A 17,470-nucleotide genomic window follows, 5' to 3' on the forward strand; every position below is an offset into this window, starting at 1 on the left:
TACACATTAGAGTATCAAAATTAATCTCACTCAATAAAGCATTATTTTTTCAAAATAAACAAGTGTTTTACTTATTTTTCTCATAAAACAATCTGTTTTTCAATAATACAATCTTGACTATTTTTAATTTCACAGATAAATTCAACTATTCTTTAAAAAAAAGAAAGATATACATGAATAAAACAAAAGACACATTTAATTATTTGGCACGGTTAGTTTTGGGAATTCACCATTTCTTATAAAAAAATCAATGTAAACATACAATAACAAAATCTTGAAAAACTATTCGCAGTTCAGAGGTCAATAGAAAGATAGCGAGAAGGAAGAAGAAGAACACTGAGATTCTTCTTCTCTTTCTCTAATCTAACCCAACAACCACTATGAACTCAATTTCATTCTTTTCCCAATCTTGATTCAATTGACATTTCTACCCTCACTTCAATTCTTCACACTTTCAATGGCTGATCACTCCGACTCCTCTCCTCTTGTCCCTCCTATCCCCCTCTCCGACCCTTCCTCGATCGACCTCGAAGCTGGTCCCTCCGAGCAAATTCAGTGCCGGATTTGTCTCGAAACCGATGGTAATTTCACTTTCAATTCAACCTTTCTGTTTTCACTTTTTACGAATTTTCATTTTTAGGTTTTAGCGTGAATTCTACTACTTGGATAATCAATGGTTAGAGCAATCGTATACTCTTAATTATGTTGATTGAATGAATTGTGATTTCGGTTCCTATACGTTTGGCTTACTTCTCAGGTAGGGATTTCATAGCTCCTTGTATGTGCAAAGGTACTTCAAAATATGTTCATCGAGAGTGTTTGGATCATTGGCGCTCCGTCAAGGTTAATTTCTTTTGAACGTTGTATTATCCTTTTGCCTCTGGCTGGATCCTTTGTTTTGTACTGTAATGCTAACAGTTGTATGTGTTAAATGGTGTACTTTACTGTGCTTAACTTAATAATTATATGGATATTGCTTAACATTATTCCAGGAAGGGTTTGCTTTTGCTCACTGCACTACGTGCAAGGCTCCATATCATTTGCGTGTTCATGTTGCTGCTGATAGGAAGTGGAGAACCTTGAAATTTCGCTTTTTCGTCACCAGAGATATCTTGTCTATTTTTCTGGCTGTACAGCTTGTAGGTTAACTGTTTCCATTCATTTGGTTATCTACATACTTATCCAATTGTAATGTGTAAATGTATATAGATGTTCTGATTCAGCACCTTATTTCCTTTATATGCAGATTATTACCTCACTCGCATATTTGGTTTATCTAATTGATGGTTATCAGCAAAGTTGGCTTCGTATTCTCTGGGGTTTTGAAAGTCAACTGAGCTTCTACTACTTATGTGGTAAAAAAAATTAAAGTCGTGTTCATCAAAATGCTTATAGGATATTATTTTTCATGAATTTGCTTTTTTCTCCTTTGGCCATGAGTTCGGAACTTCCTCCTTCCACAAATAAAGTTTACAAGTTATGTTGTGAATTACTGAATTTTATGTTTGTATTTTCAAACGCAGGAGCTCTATTGTTTTTTGCATTGCTTGGCCTTTCTGGGTGCTTCATTACTTGTTATGATCGACGAGTTCGCAATGATTTGGCTCAACCTTGTAGAGAATTATGTCTTTGTTGCTGTCAACCTGGGTAACAACACTGATTTTATATCTTTACGAGCCTTTGACACTGTTAGAAATACATACGTTTGTTCTTGGCATCTGCTTGTGGCATAATTATTCATTATTCTATAAATATATTACTCCATATATAAAGGAACTAACAGGTATTGGTGTACACAGTCTTTTCCATTGATCCATGTTAGATTTTTTTATTGAGCTTAACTCATCTTTATAAAACCTAATATATATATCTGAACATTCCCCCACAAGCTAAAGTTTAATAAACTTTAAGCGTGTTAAAGATATACCCTTTAAAAGAGAAGATCAAACCAATATAAGGACCACAATCAACTTTCATGTACTGCATCCAAACAAAGCTGCAACAATATTGGGTCAGGTGTTGTCCTTTGCTTGAAACAGCCAACTTAGTGTGTGATCAATGCTAGTTAATCAACATTGACGATAGTTGGACAACTGGACTACCAAAAAAGAAAAAAAACTAACTTAGTTGAACATGTCATCTGTCATGTGACTGGTGCCAACGACTCAACCTTGACTTTGGTAAGGCGACGGGACTATCAGAGACTATTGGTGTGCTGAGACTGATGACTGGAGAGCCTTCCATTAGAGTAATTGGGAAAAGGCAAAGAGCACACTGACAAAAGTGATTTGGACAGTATATCAGCGGACAAACTGACTGTAAGACTTAACATATGACCACATATCAGACATAGATGTTGGTAACCAACAACCTCAAATAAATAGATGCACAAAACTGGACCAGTGAAAAATGTGCTAAGTGCTAACAAGACACAGTGAAACACTAAAAAATACAATAAAGGTGCAGTGTGCAAATATGCTAAGCGGACGAAAAATACTGTGACCAAGAACCTAAATTGTTGAAGCAACATACATTGGAATGAAATCAGTGACAAAAGCCCAAAACACTGTAGAATATACACCTGGATGCATTCACAACCATAAAAACCCTATGAAACAGAAAAGAAACCTCTGGGGCACACATTAAACATGGGACCCACAGACTGGAAGTGGTCCCAACTGAACCAAGAAGGGGAGTTGAGTCTAACAAGACCGGCGGTGATCTCGCCGGTCTGGAGGGTGGCTGGTGGCCTTCATGCGCCGGCTGGACTGACAGCAGCAGAAACGCGTCTGGTGGCACGAGTGTTGGCAGTTGAGAGAGGCGCTTCGGGAACTGGCTGATCTGACTCCGGAGAATCTGATGACGAGGTTGCCATGTTGTCAGACACGGCGGATGAATTTTCTATGAAAGCTAAATCAGCAACCCCGGAACTGTTTCGGGACTAGACGATACTGTCCATCATCCAACATCCAAACTGAGTAAACTAGGGTTAGCTTTTGTGGTGGCTGAACCCAAAGACAAATTACTATGATTTCGAACCTTGCGCGGAAAAGAGAAAACTATTATTATATTCCCAACTGTAGATGTTTTTGATTGGCTGTATTTTTGGTAAAACAAATAGTATCTGTATCATGTCAAACCTGTTGTTTTGACATGCATTGCTTTTAAGTTTTCTTGTAGTTTCTTTTGTGCAGGCTTTTTCTTAATGTCGAGACCGATGTCAAGACATCCGAAGCTACTGTGTTATGTTCGTGTTTGGTTCTTGATCAGTTATGTTTTTGCGCGCCTCTTTTGGAAACTTTGGATATTGTCTTGTTTCAGAACAATGTTTTGTGATGGATCTCTGCCCTATCGGAAACGGTTTTAATCAGGTTTAAAACTGGTATTGGATCCAAGGCCCAGCTGATGCAAGATTATATATATCAAGTGAAGAAGCTGCTGCAAGAGACAGAAAAAATTAGGGTTGCCGTCTAAAAGGTCTGTTGTGTTGTCTGTGTACTAGATTTCTTGTAAGCCAAACAATCATCATGATGATTGTCTTGGTCTAGGTGTGTTTGTTTTGAGTTGTAAGAGGTACTCGAAGCTTCTAAGCAAGAGTACTATTGTTCTTGATCAAAGCTTTTAAGCAAGATCAAGTTGTGTCCTTGAAGAGTGTCTTCGTCTGTTATTATTTGTTTGTAAGTGTTCATCACTGCTGTGATTGAGGGGGAGTGAGTAGGTTCTCTGATCTAATGATTTAGATTGAAGTTGCATTGGGTAGATATTAAGTGAAAGGCGTAATATTGAGTTGTATTACCTTGAATTAATATTGCTTATAGTGGACTTCCTCCCTGGCTTGGTAGCCCCCAGATGTAGGTTTGTTAGAACCGAACTGGGTTAACAATTTTCTTGTGTTATTTACTTTTCTGTTTGTACTTTGTTCATCTGTTGGAAAAATATTCAGATAGTGATGTCGTGACATCCTGTAGGACATTGCGTGTCTGAGTCCAGAATTTCAATTGGCATCAGAGCAGGCACCCTGCCTGTTTTTACTGGGTGAGATCTAGGGAAAGTATTTTCTGGTTCGATGGACAAAGAAGGTGGTGGATTCATAATGAGACCACCCATTCTGGATGGCTCTAATTATGATTATTGGAAACCCCTCATGGTGGCTTTTCTGAAATCCGTGAACAGCAAAGCTTGGAGAGCTGTGAACAAAGGATGGGAACATCCTGTTAATACTGATAAAGATGGCAACAAAACTCTTAAACCAGAGGAAGATTGGGACAAAGATGAAGAGGCATTGGCACTTGGCAACTCAAAAGCCCTAAATGCCCTATTCAATGGGATAGACAAAAATATATTCAGACTGGTTCATCACTGTGAACTAGCCAAAGATGTCTGGGATATCCTCAAGACTACTCATGAGGGCACCTCCAAAGTGAAGATGTCAAGGCTTCAACTGCTAACTACAAAATTTGAAAATCTAAGGATGAGGGACGATGAAAGCATTAAGGATTTTTATATGAATTTACTCGATATTGCTAATACCTCAGGAGCTTTGGGAGAAAAAATGTCTGATGAAAAGTTGGTGAGGAAAATCCTTAGATCCCTACCTAAGAGATTTGATATGAAAGTCACAGCTATAGAAGAGGCACAGGACATCAGCCAAATGAAGGTAGAAGAGTTAATTGGATCCCTTCAAACCTTTGAGATGGGAATCAATGAAAATTCTGATAAGAAAAACAAAAGCATAGCTTTTGTGTCCAACTCCAGTGAAGAAGTAAAGGAAAGTAGAGAGGAGAATGTATCTGAATCCATAGCTATGCTTGGTAAACAATTCAACAAAATTATGAGAAGGATGCATCAGAGGTCAAGACCAAATGTCAAGAACTTCCCATCTGACATCAGTGGATCTTCTGATTCTGGTAGAGGAGCTAAACCAGAAGAAAAGTACAATCACAACAAAGGGATCCAATGTCATGGATGTGAAGGGTATGGACATATTAGAGCTGAATGCCCTACCTTCCTAAAGAAACAGAAGAAAGGATTGTCAGTCTCCTGGTCTGATGAAGATTCTGAGAGTGATTTTGAAGAAGAATCAGCTAAACATGTCACAGCCCTCACTGGAATTTGCAACTCTGATGAAAAGTTCAGGAAAGACAAGCTAACCGTTGAAGAACTGGCATGTTCCTATAGAAAACTGTGTATCAAATGTGCTGAAGTGTGTCAACAAGGTGAAGATCAGAAGAACTACATAGCTCAGTTGGAGGCTGATAACAAAGAACTTAGTGAAACTATAACTGAACTAAATGATGAAGCTGTTCTGTTACAATCCAGACTTGATCAGATGTCGAAATCAGTAAAAATGTTGAACAATGGCACGGATATGCTGGAGGAGATCTTGCAGGTTGGAAAGAGTTCAAGAGATATGTCTGGCATAGGATTTGTTAGTGCAAAGAAATATGTCCGAGATAGTAGCAGAACTAAACCTGAAGCTGAGATGTCGAAGCCAATGTCACAACATGTGACTCAACATCACGAGAAAGGTGAAATGAGGAGAAAGTTTCAAAGATGGAGATGTCACTACTGTGGAAGATTTGGACACATTAAGCCATTCTGCTTCAGACTATATGGATATCCAGATCAAGCTCCTACTTACAAACCCAAGCAGATCATGCCCATCCAGAAGCAACATTGGGAACCTAAGAGTAAGGCTTTAATAGCTCATACATCTCTTAGAGTTTCAGCCAAAGAAGACTGGTATTTTGATAGTGGATGCTCCAGGCACATGACTGGACTCAAGAACCTGCTCGTTGATATCAAGAGTCATTCCACTAGCTATGTAACCTTTGGTGATGGAGCTAAAGGAGAAATCAAAGGAGTTGGAAAATTAGACTGTTCGGGAGTGCCAAGTTTAGAAGGTGTTTTGTTGGTCAAGGGCCTGACAGCTAATCTCATAAGCATCAGTCAACTATGTGACCAAGGATACCAAGTCAACTTCACCAAAGATGAGTGTGTGGTTACTAATAAAGAAAAGGAAGTAGTAATGAGAGGTGTCAGATCCAAAGATAACTGCTACTTGTGGGTGTCTCATGAATCTAGCTACTCTACTGTTTGTTCTAAAGAAGAAGAAGCAAAGCAGTGGCATCAAAAACTTGGTCACCTTCATCTAAGAGGTATGAAGAGACTCATCTCTCTGGAAGCTGTAAGAGGAATTCCTAAGCTACAAATTGATGAAGGAAAAATATGTGGTGAGTGTCAGGCAGGAAAACAAACCAGGATGTCACATCCAAAAGTTACATATTTGACTACTTCCAGAGTTCTTGAACTGTTACATATGGACTTGATGGGACCAATGCAAATAGAAAGTCTTGGAGGAAAGAAATATGCTTATGTGGTTGTGGATGACTACTCCAGGTTCACTTGGGTAAACTTCATCAGAGAAAAGTCAGATGTGTTTGATGTTTTCAAGGACCTATGTCAAAGAATTCAAAGAGAAAAAGATAATAGCGTTGTGAGAATCAGAAGTGATCATGGAAAGGAATTTGAGAATCAAAAGTTTGCTGAATTCTGCTCCTCTGAAGGAATACATCATGAGTTCTCTTCCCCTATTACTCCACAGCAAAATGGGGTTGTTGAAAGAAAGAATAGAACTATTCAAGAATCAGCTAGAGCTATGATCCATGCTAAGAATCTCCCTATCTACTTCTGGGCTGAAGCCATGAACACTGCTTGTTATGTCCATAACAGAGTTACCTTAAGAAAAGGAACCTCTACCACCCTATATGAGATCTGGAAGGGAAGAAAACCTACTGTCAAATACTTCCATGTGTTTGGTAGTAAGTGTTATATTCTTGCTGATAGAGATCACCGGAGGAAGATGGATCCCAAGAGTGATGAAGGAATCTTTCTGGGCTACTCTACAAACAGCAGAGCCTACAGAGTTTTCAACTCAAGAACCAAAACAATAATGGAATCCATAAATGTTGTGGTTGATGATATTCACAATCAAGCAGATGTCACAGGAGATGTCGGAACATTCTGGGATCTTACAGCAGAAGGTTCCACAAGAGAAGATGATGACAATCCCAATATCACAGAAGCTGAGACTGAACCCCCTAACAAGATTCCTTCTATAAGACTTCAGAAAGATCATCCTAAAGAACTTATTATAGGGGATCTCAACAGTGGAGTTATTACAAGGTCAAGAGAAGTTGTCACAAACTCTTGTTTTGTATCAAAGATTGAACCTAAAAATGTCAAGGAAGCATTAACAGATGAGTTCTGGATTAATGCCATGCAGGAAGAACTTGGCCAGTTTGAAAGGAATGAAGTTTGGGAGCTGGTACCAAGACCTAAAGGTACTAATGTCATTGGAACTAAATGGGTTTACAAAAACAAGTCAGATGAACTGGGAACTGTTATCAGAAACAAAGCAAGGCTAGTCGCTCAAGGATACACCCAAGTTGAAGGAATTGACTTTGATGAAACCTTTGCCCCTGTTGCCAGACTTGAGTCAATTAGGCTAATGTTGGGAATTGCATGTATTCTGAAATTCAAACTATACCAGATGGATGTAAAGAGTGCTTTCTTGAATGGGTACTTAAATGAGGAAGTCTATGTAGAGCAACCTAAAGGTTTTGCTGATCCAAATCATCCTGATCATGTCTACAAACTAAGAAAAGCTCTTTATGGTTTGAAACAAGCCCCTCGAGCTTGGTATGAGAGACTAACTGAGTTTCTTACTAGTAATGGATACAGGAAAGGAGGGATAGATAAAACTCTTTTTGTCAAAGATGAAGGAGGGAAGATTCTGATAGCCCAAATCTATGTGGATGATATTGTATTTGGTGGAATGTCAGACAAGATGACTAGACATTTTGTTGATCAGATGCAATCTGAATTTGAAATGAGTCTAGTTGGTGAATTAACCTATTTTCTTGGGCTGCAAGTCAAACAGATGGAAGACTCAATCTTTCTCTCTCAGAGCAAGTATGCTAGAAACATTGTCAAAAAGTTTGGAATGGAAAGTGCTTCTCACAAAAGGACACCAGCACCTACCCACTTGAAGCTGACCAAAGATGAAAAGGGAACTAGTGTTGATCAAAGTCTGTACAGAAGCATGATAGGAAGTCTGCTGTATCTTACAGCCAGTAGACCTGATATTGCCTTCGCTGTTGGAGTATGTGCCAGGTATCAAGCAGAACCCAAAACCAGCCATATCAATCAAGTCAAGAGGATTCTGAAATATGTGAATGGTACTTGTGAATATGGAATGCTCTACTCTCATGGGTGTGAACCCATTCTCACTGGGTATTGTGATGCAGACTGGGCAGGAAGTGCTGATGACAGAAAAAGCACTTCAGGAGGATGTTTCTTCTTGGGTAATAATCTTATTTCATGGTTCAGCAAGAAACAAAATTGTGTGTCTCTGTCCACTGCAGAGGCAGAATACATTGCAGCTGGAAGTAGTTGCTCTCAGCTTGTTTGGATGAAACAGATGTTATCAGAATACAATGTCACACAAGATGTCATGACACTATATTGTGACAACTTAAGTGCCATTAACATCTCGAAGAATCCTATTCAGCATAGCAGGACCAAGCACATTGATATTAGACACCATTACATTAGAGATCTTGTTGAGAATAAAACAATTGTCTTGGAACATGTTGCTACAAACCTTCAACTAGCTGATATTTTCACAAAAGCCTTGGATGCAAATCAATTTGAAAACCTAAGAAGCAAACTAGGCATTTGTCTCTGTGAAGGATTATAGCAATTAATTGGTTGTGGGATCAGCACTACTACTACCTTGACTGTCAAGTATACTCTGCTGATGGAGGTAATGATCATACTGTTGGTAGTATTGGCTGAGGAGAGTGAGGATACTGTTGGTAGTAGCTCCAATAATGTGGAGATGAGTGAGAAGGATGATTCTTCACTTGTTGTTTGGCTCCTTTTGTGGCTAGAAAGGGGGAGAAATGATGATATGGTTGTTGATACTGTTTGGTATGGATGCTGTTCTGTTTGGTTCCTTGGGTGTACTATGGTGATGATGATGTTGTGGGCTGTTTGTTGGATCCTTGTTCATTTTGGCTGCTGCGAGTACTCTGATATCATCTATTGTTGTTTTAGCCAAAAATTCGCCAAAGGGGGAGTTTGTAGATGTTTTTGATTGGCTGTATTTTTGGTAAAACAAATAGTATCTGTATCATGTCAAACCTGTTGTTTTGACATGCATTGCTTTTAAGTTTTCTTGTAGTTTCTTTTGTGCAGGCTTTTTCTTAATGTCGAGACCGATGTCAAGACATCCGAAGCTACTGTGTTATGTTCGTGTTTGGTTCTTGATCAGTTATGTTTTTGCGCGCCTCTTTTGGAAACTTTGGATATTGTCTTGTTTCAGAACAATGTTTTGTGATGGATCTCTGCCCTATCGGAAACGGTTTTAATCAGGTTTAAAACTGGTATTGGATCCAAGGCCCAGCTGATGCAAGATTATATATATCAAGTGAAGAAGCTGCTGCAAGAGACAGAAAAAATTAGGGTTGCCGTCTAAAAGGTCTGTTGTGTTGTCTGTGTACTAGATTTCTTGTAAGCCAAACAATCATCATGATGATTGTCTTGGTCTAGGTGTGTTTGTTTTGAGTTGTAAGAGGTACTCGAAGCTTCTAAGCAAGAGTACTATTGTTCTTGATCAAAGCTTTTAAGCAAGATCAAGTTGTGTCCTTGAAGAGTGTCTTCGTCTGTTATTATTTGTTTGTAAGTGTTCATCACTGCTGTGATTGAGGGGGAGTGAGTAGGTTCTCTGATCTAATGATTTAGATTGAAGTTGCATTGGGTAGATATTAAGTGAAAGGCGTAATATTGAGTTGTATTACCTTGAATTAATATTGCTTATAGTGGACTTCCTCCCTGGCTTGGTAGCCCCCAGATGTAGGTTTGTTAGAACCGAACTGGGTTAACAATTTTCTTGTGTTATTTACTTTTCTGTTTGTACTTTGTTCATCTGTTGGAAAAATATTCAGATAGTGATGTCGTGACATCCTGTAGGACATTGCGTGTCTGAGTCCAGAATTTCACCAACATCCAACATACAAACTAAAAATGAACTAGGGTTAGCCTTGACGGTGGCTGAAACCAAAGACAAAGAACAATGATTTCAGACCTTGCTCGGAAAAGAGAAAACTTTTATTATATTCATAATCGTCAGGGAACTCCATAACGGAGTTGTTGTAAGATGGTTCAAGGAGGATCGAACCAAACTCTAAATACTATGTTAGATTTTAATATTGAGCTTAACTCATCCTTGCAAAACCTAATACATATCTTAACAGATAATATATTGTTAGTTGACCAATAATTCTCATTGCTTTAGCATAAAACAATGGTTCCAATTGCCCTTACATTTTGTAACAGATTTTTTTGACTAATACATTTTGTGACCGCCCTTCAAAATATAAAAGTGGTTGGCTTTTAAATAATAATTATAACGATTGTTTTCTTATTTAATTTTATGATTCCCAAACTATGATTGGAATTAGAATTTGATTTATATATTTTGGTCTTGATTTTGAACTTTTTTTTGCAAGGTGAAATATGCATAAGCTTTATCTTTTTCGCATAAATATAAAATTCAGCTGTTAATTTATTCATTCTCACTTATATGTGAAGTTTCTTATTATTGGTTGCAAGTCTGAGTAATGACTGGATTTTTTATTTGTGTATGCTGTTGTTGCAGAGTTTGTGCTGACTGTCATTTGCCAGGCACTCTTTGTATGTGGACTGATTGCACTGCATGCTTTGAGAGTTGTGGAACCATGGCAACAGAATGTGGTGGTTGTTTGGGAGGTGCTGGGGAAGCAGGGCTACCATTATTATTCATAATGGCTTTGGTTGTTCTGGGACTTTTTACAGTAATTGGGATATTTTACAGTGTATTGGTGGCAACTATGGTAGGCCAACGGATATGGCAACGCCACTATCACATACTTGCAAAGAGGATGTTAACAAAGGTGTGTTTGGCTTACTTTCTCATTTACTGTAGATTTTGTGCATTACGATTCTGTGTTAGTTCTTGCTGCAACTCAGCTGATAAATCAAGTTTCATACCTAATGGATTTATGCAATTAGCCCATTCAGCTGTCACTTCATTTATTTTGAATTTAAATCCTACCTAATATCGTCAGAGAAATTTATTGGGGAAGGTAAAGCCAAGATTCTCAAAAAAATTTATGCTTTTGTAACTGACTTATTTAAACTCTTGCATTAGCATCATATCTTGATGATATATACTTATAATCCAGTGCATTATCTTGTATGGTGCCCTGAAATTTCTGTCCTTGTCTTGAATTGTTGATTTTAAAACTGTTATTACTTCTCATCATAGGAGTACGTGGTTGAAGACGTTGATGGAGAGATGACAGGGTCTGATTGGTCTCCCCCATCCCTCCCACCCGAGCATATTCAGCAATTGAAAACATTGGGCCTCTTATGAGTTTGAATGAGTCATCGGTCATCTATTTTATGACCAGAATAACAGTAGAAGTAGACTGGCCTGACCCTGCCATTGTTTTGGTAAGCTGGTCCTCTTTGTGAAGATCTGCATATGATTGACAACTGTTCAATAGCCTCGAAGTTCGGTTTGATTACAGTTTTACACTTGTGTTGAATTGTTGATATTTGGAAATTTGTGAATTTCTGATCTGTTTACTAATGTAAAGAAAATGGAAGAGAATATTTGAATGCTGAATAACATGTTACTTGTATATCATTGCCACTTACTCCCTTATATGTTGGTGCCAGGCCAGTGTTGTTTTCTTCAGTGCATGTTGCTTGGTTTAAACTTCGACACTCTTCTTAATCAAAGTATTCAAAATACAAAATTGCAGCCGTATACAATCCCTTATTTTGAGCAAAATAGAAAATGTTCCAACAAATTTGCTAATTTAGCCTGTTAACAAACTAATAAAGCACCCATATTCAAGGGGGACATTTGATGTCATTAGATAAAATGTTTTGGCTTGCTATCAAGGACAATCTTTTGGTATTATAAAGTATTGCCGATGACATTGAAATTAATAAACCCCTATGGAATGATGAAGAATTTAAACAAGGCTCTTACAGTAAATTACATTTAAATATTCATATTACACTACCCTTCCCATTGAAATATACATTTTCCTTCTTTCTTATGTAAAATATAATAATATATTACATTAATCTCTCCAAGACTCTTTTGTGTTAAATTATACATTTCCATCCCCTTCTATGCAAAATATATTACACTTTCTTTCTTTGAGAGATGCTCATATTACACTATTTTTTTTTTTTTTTTTTTTAATTTTTTGGTCTAGTAGTCTAATTGTCATAATTCACCCCTTAAAGGGAAACAAATCAGATGTTGCGGTTTCAAGTCCACTCACATGCAATCGAGCACTGCTTTAAGGTGAATAAATTATACACTTACATCCCATTTTCGACAAAACATATTTGAAAAAATGATACTCTTCTCTCCTAAAAGATGGATAAATTACATTCTCCTTCTTCTTAGTGGTTCATCTTTCCCTTGTCTACGAAGCTCGTCCAAATTATAGAAGGTTTTAGTGGTCTTAATTCCAATACTTTCGACGAATGTGGACTCCAATTGAAGTCCTATATACTTAACAAGTACTTCTTTCTCTCATCGTTAGCGCCCTTGACTAGTATTGCTTATACATTGAACCCCTACGATGAAGGATCACAGTGGTTTGTGTTTTCTTTGTCCAATGGATCCCTAACCTTTCAATGACTTGGGTTTCCTTCTCGACATTGTGAGGTGCACGAAAGATATATCCTACTAGTTCCAATACTTTCAACGAATTTGGACCCCATAAAATGCTTGTTTTTCGTATATTTGACGACATCTAGAAGGAAACCCATGTTAATGGATAGAACGAGATCTATTAGACAAGGGAAAAGCGAGATGCTATGATCCTACATCTAGATGTTCACTGGTGAAAATATACTAGTCACGAGCGCCGACGAGAAGATGAAGAAGTACCTGTTAAGTTTAAGACTACAACAAAGGTACAAATTCGTCAAAAGTATTGGAATTAGGGTCCGTAAAACCTTTAAGATCCTACTAGCAAGGACAAAAAAATACATACAATACAAGGTAAATTTGGACATCAACAAGACAATTTATGACAAAAGGTTTGAGAAGGATGAATCAAGTAGAAGGAACAAAGAAACCAAATAAGGAACCAAAAAGAGGAGGCAAAGCCAAGATATATTTACAGGCCAACTGAAAATTCAAGGGAGCATTGCCTCTTGATACAGAGATTACATGTCATTGAACGTATCAAGAGAGTGTATCTTGCAAGAATACATCAACACATAGTTTAGAGAAGAACAAATTGAAACACCAAACTACTTAAAGAACGTCGGTTAGTGAACAAATTATGATATTGTCATTTTCACCCGTGTAACGTCCATAACACAGAAGAATGTGTACAATTGAAGGATATTGTAGAAGATTTAATCAAGAAGGGAAAGTTTTCCAAAATTTTCCTCTAAGAAAAAATTAGATCTAAGGAAAAGAGTCATGAAGAAGAAATCCTGCAAATGAGAAAGAGTGAAATAGTCCAAGTGGCTAAAAAACAGAGACATTTCTACCATGGAGAAGAAAACAAATTACCATTTACACACATCGTCGTAGGAAGGACATTCAACAAATTAGGAATGACTAATCACCTTAATAAACATTGGGGTGGAGCCACAACAATTGTTGAAGAAATTCCTAATCAACATCAAGACATGCCAGAGGGTGCAGATGAGGCAAATATTAAAAGTGACAAATTAAACGAGATGTCGCATGAACAAATCACGTTGGCCATGATTGGAATAGTTTTAGGAGGGTTCCCTCGTAAAAATTTTAATATATTAAATTAGCCTTAGATACTTAATAAGAGATTGAAGATTAGCTTATGAAAGAATGATGAAAATATATATTTTAATCTAAGGAGGAGAGATCATGTAATTTATTCATCTTTTAGGGGAAGAGAGTACAATTTTTTCTAATGTCATTTATCGAAGAAGAAACATGAATTTATAATTTGTTCATCTTTAAAGGGCATGTGATTGTATGAGTGTGGGTTCAAACATGCAACATCATAATTATTCATCTTTAAGACGTAGGTAAAGTTCTGAATTGGAATGCTAGACCAAAAAATTAAGAGGAAAAAATAGTGTAAGATGAACATCACTCAGGAGAGGAAAATGTAACTTATTTTACATAAGAGAGGAGAGTATATATTTTAATACAAAAAGGGAGGATAGTGTAATAGAAGTATTTATCAAAAGAAGAGAATGTAATATATTTTGTATAAGAAGAGAGATGAGTGTATATTTTAACACAAGAGAAAATAGTAGAGTAATATGAATATCTTTTGAAAAAAGTAAATATTATTTACTCATTAAATTATTATCAATTTTGGAGGTCAATGTTGGAATAATGTGTTGTACTAATTTGATTCTATGTAATTCTGAAGAGTTGAACTATTAATGAAATATTTGAGTCTTGAAAATGTGTTTTTTTACAAGATTTTAAATTTGAATTTTGCTAGGTGTCAACAAATTTTGTGTTAGACTAATATTTTCTGTGATTTTTATTATAAGAGAAAGTTTATTTTTTAAATTTATTCAATGATTAATGTATCTAATTCATATATTGACTAATATAAGAGAAAGTTTATTTTTTAAATTTATTCAATGATTAATGTATCTAATTCATATATTGACTAAATATATTAATAATTCTATCAATTTAAAGAGTATATATAATTTTGTTGTACTTTTAAATGAGTTTTTTTCGGTGTAAGGTGTAATGTCATCGGTACTTCAAATTTTTGGTTTGATCTTGCTAAGTGTATGCCTTTTATTGGAGGAATAATAGTAGTAGTATAATTCACCTACAATTCCTTTTCTACTGTTTTTGTTTACTTTTAAGCCAACAGCTAGATATTTTCTCTCTTTTCTTTTTCTACAAGGAAGCAGGCATTTCTGTGTTATATGAAATGCAAGTCAAACCGTCAGAAACCCCAACAATTTTGGTTTCTTTTTTCTGTATGAATTGTCAAATGTCAAGCTTGTTATTATTAATTATAATTAAAATATTATTGTTAGTGTTGATAGCTGGCGTCATGTATAATCTAAAACGTATATTTTCGGAAGATTAAAAGGACTCTAACTTTATTTAATGTTGTAGTTAATAAAAAAATTAATTATATGAAGTCTTTACTTAGCCGTCTATAAATGGTAAATAAGCAATTGATTATTTTCCCAAATTCATCATTAGTTATTCCTCCGTCTCATAATAGATATTCTCTTTAAGATTTTTTTTTTGTTTTTTAAGAAAATGATTAATTATGTTGATTTCAATGATAAAATGCGTTTTATTTACTAAAATAACCTTATTAATAATAAATAATGGAGTATTTAAATGAATTAAAAATACAATAAATAAGGGTAAGTTAGTGGAAAGAAATAATAAATATTACATTGGTATTAATGGACAAATAATTTGAGACAAATAAAAATAAGAAAGAGGACACCTACTGTGAGACAAAGAGAGTATAAAGCTAGCAAGAGATAACTACTACGTTGATAAAGATAGAAGCGTCTCAATTTTTTGACGTTTTGTGTAGGTTAGTCATGGTTCAACTATGACAAAATAATTAAAAGTCTTATTTAACTTCATTTTAATAGTGACGAAGATTTATGAGACTTTATTCAATAATGATTTAATCATTAAAAATTTGAGGCATTGTGCAGTAGTCCGCCTTACACGCTATTAAAGACGACCTTAGATAAGAAAATGTATATTTTCACATGTTCATCAATTGCAACTAACAAAGTACACAAAATATCATGTTTTAGAACACAAGATTCCCAATCAATCCATGTGAAAATTTATTTAATGAAGCAAACAACAATGGACCCCCTAATCATAATTGTAGTTTCCTACATAAATTTATCATTAAAAACAACAATATGGTCCCAATTAACCCTCCCAAAAAAAGAAAGCTATCTATAAACGGAATATAAATCTACATTCAATGCAACTTAGATTTGGGATCAAAGTAGATGAGCATAGTCATAGTTGGAGTAACGGCAAAAAGTAGATCGGCATCTTAGATCCATAAATCTAATAATAATATATTTTATATAAAAATAAATTATATACAAGAGATAACTAATCATAATGGCGGTAATAATTATTTTTTTGTAAGAAAATAACAAAAAAAAACATTATCATCTTCATTAGTTTTACAGGAATGTTGAATAAGAATTTTGATAGAAATATTTTATTATCTTCATTAGTTGTGGAGTGAAAGTGAAGTAAGAAAAATAGACAGAGTATAGGAAGAGAGAAAGTGATAAAAAAATAGATTAGATTTGAAGTATTGATTGATTTAAGAGAAAGAGAGAAAAGAATAAAAAATAAAAAATGTTGTGTATTTAAAACAATTATTATAATCAGAGTCGTCTTAATTTTTTGAAAGTCTTGTATAGGTTAATCACATTTTAACAAGGAAATAACAAATTGAAGTCCTATTTAATAATGATATAATCTGTCAAATATTTTATAAGGTCCCATTTAACTATATTGATCCTAAAAAGTTTGAGGTCTTGTGCAGTAATCCGCCTTGCATGTCCTTAAAGACAGCTCTCACTATAATGCCCCGCTCTTGTGACAAATTACATTTTTAATTAAACTTATTTAATTATTTTACTATAAATTCAAGTAGATAAACTATAAATTTTTATTACTTATTTTTAATAGAATGTTCATATTTTAAAAAATAGTATAAAAATAATAATATTATACAAATTAATAATTAATTAATTTTTTATTTTTAAAATTCAGTTACACAAAGTTAGTAAAAAAACGTTATATTAAAATTTGAAGTGTGCAACTTATTACCTTATGTTTTTAAAGTGTGAAGTTTCATGAAATGCATTAAACAAATGGATCGCACTTCATAGGAGCTAACATTCAATGACTAGGATATTAAAGAGAACATATGAAAATAACACATTTCCTTCTTCTTTCTTTTGTTGGTGCACTAAAGCTGCAAACAACAAAAATTTTGAAAGTATTTTTTCGGAGATTTATCGTATTCACAAGGATCAGTGGTATTGAACTGCCATTCAACAGTTTTCAAAGTTATGAGTTTGGATTGAATGGTTAAAGCATAAAAACAGAAAAATAAATATTAACACAAAAAAATTCATTCCTCAAAGAGAAGCAACTTATCAGGCACTGCATATAATCTACTTCTCACAAACTTAAACTTATCGACCATTTATACTTAACCTATAATACTCGTCAGTATCATCCAACATCACTCAAATCCTAAGTCATTTCTAACCCAAAGTAGAGAGAACTACTATATCATCTCGGCGACGATCTCTCAGCCAACCTCAACAACACAGCAGCCATCCA

General features: G+C 35.3%; 1 protein-coding gene across 1 annotated transcript; it reads left to right on the plus strand.

Annotated features, from left to right (window-relative positions):
- The first annotated feature begins 255 nt into the window (after positions 1 to 255).
- Positions 256 to 11,804, plus strand: LOC131661432 (uncharacterized). Its single transcript, XM_058930971.1, has 7 exons — positions 256 to 581; positions 758 to 843; positions 993 to 1,139; positions 1,247 to 1,355; positions 1,524 to 1,647; positions 10,724 to 10,997; positions 11,372 to 11,804. Exons 1-7 carry the CDS (start codon positions 458 to 460, stop codon positions 11,477 to 11,479), a joined length of 972 nt encoding a protein of 323 aa, XP_058786954.1. The 5' UTR covers positions 256 to 457; the 3' UTR covers positions 11,480 to 11,804.
- The last annotated feature ends 5,666 nt before the right edge of the window (positions 11,805 to 17,470 follow it).

Source organism: Vicia villosa, linkage group LG3 (assembly GCF_029867415.1).
Source record: "Vicia villosa cultivar HV-30 ecotype Madison, WI linkage group LG3, Vvil1.0, whole genome shotgun sequence".
In the NCBI taxonomy this organism is placed as follows: Eukaryota; Viridiplantae; Streptophyta; class Magnoliopsida; order Fabales; family Fabaceae; genus Vicia; species Vicia villosa.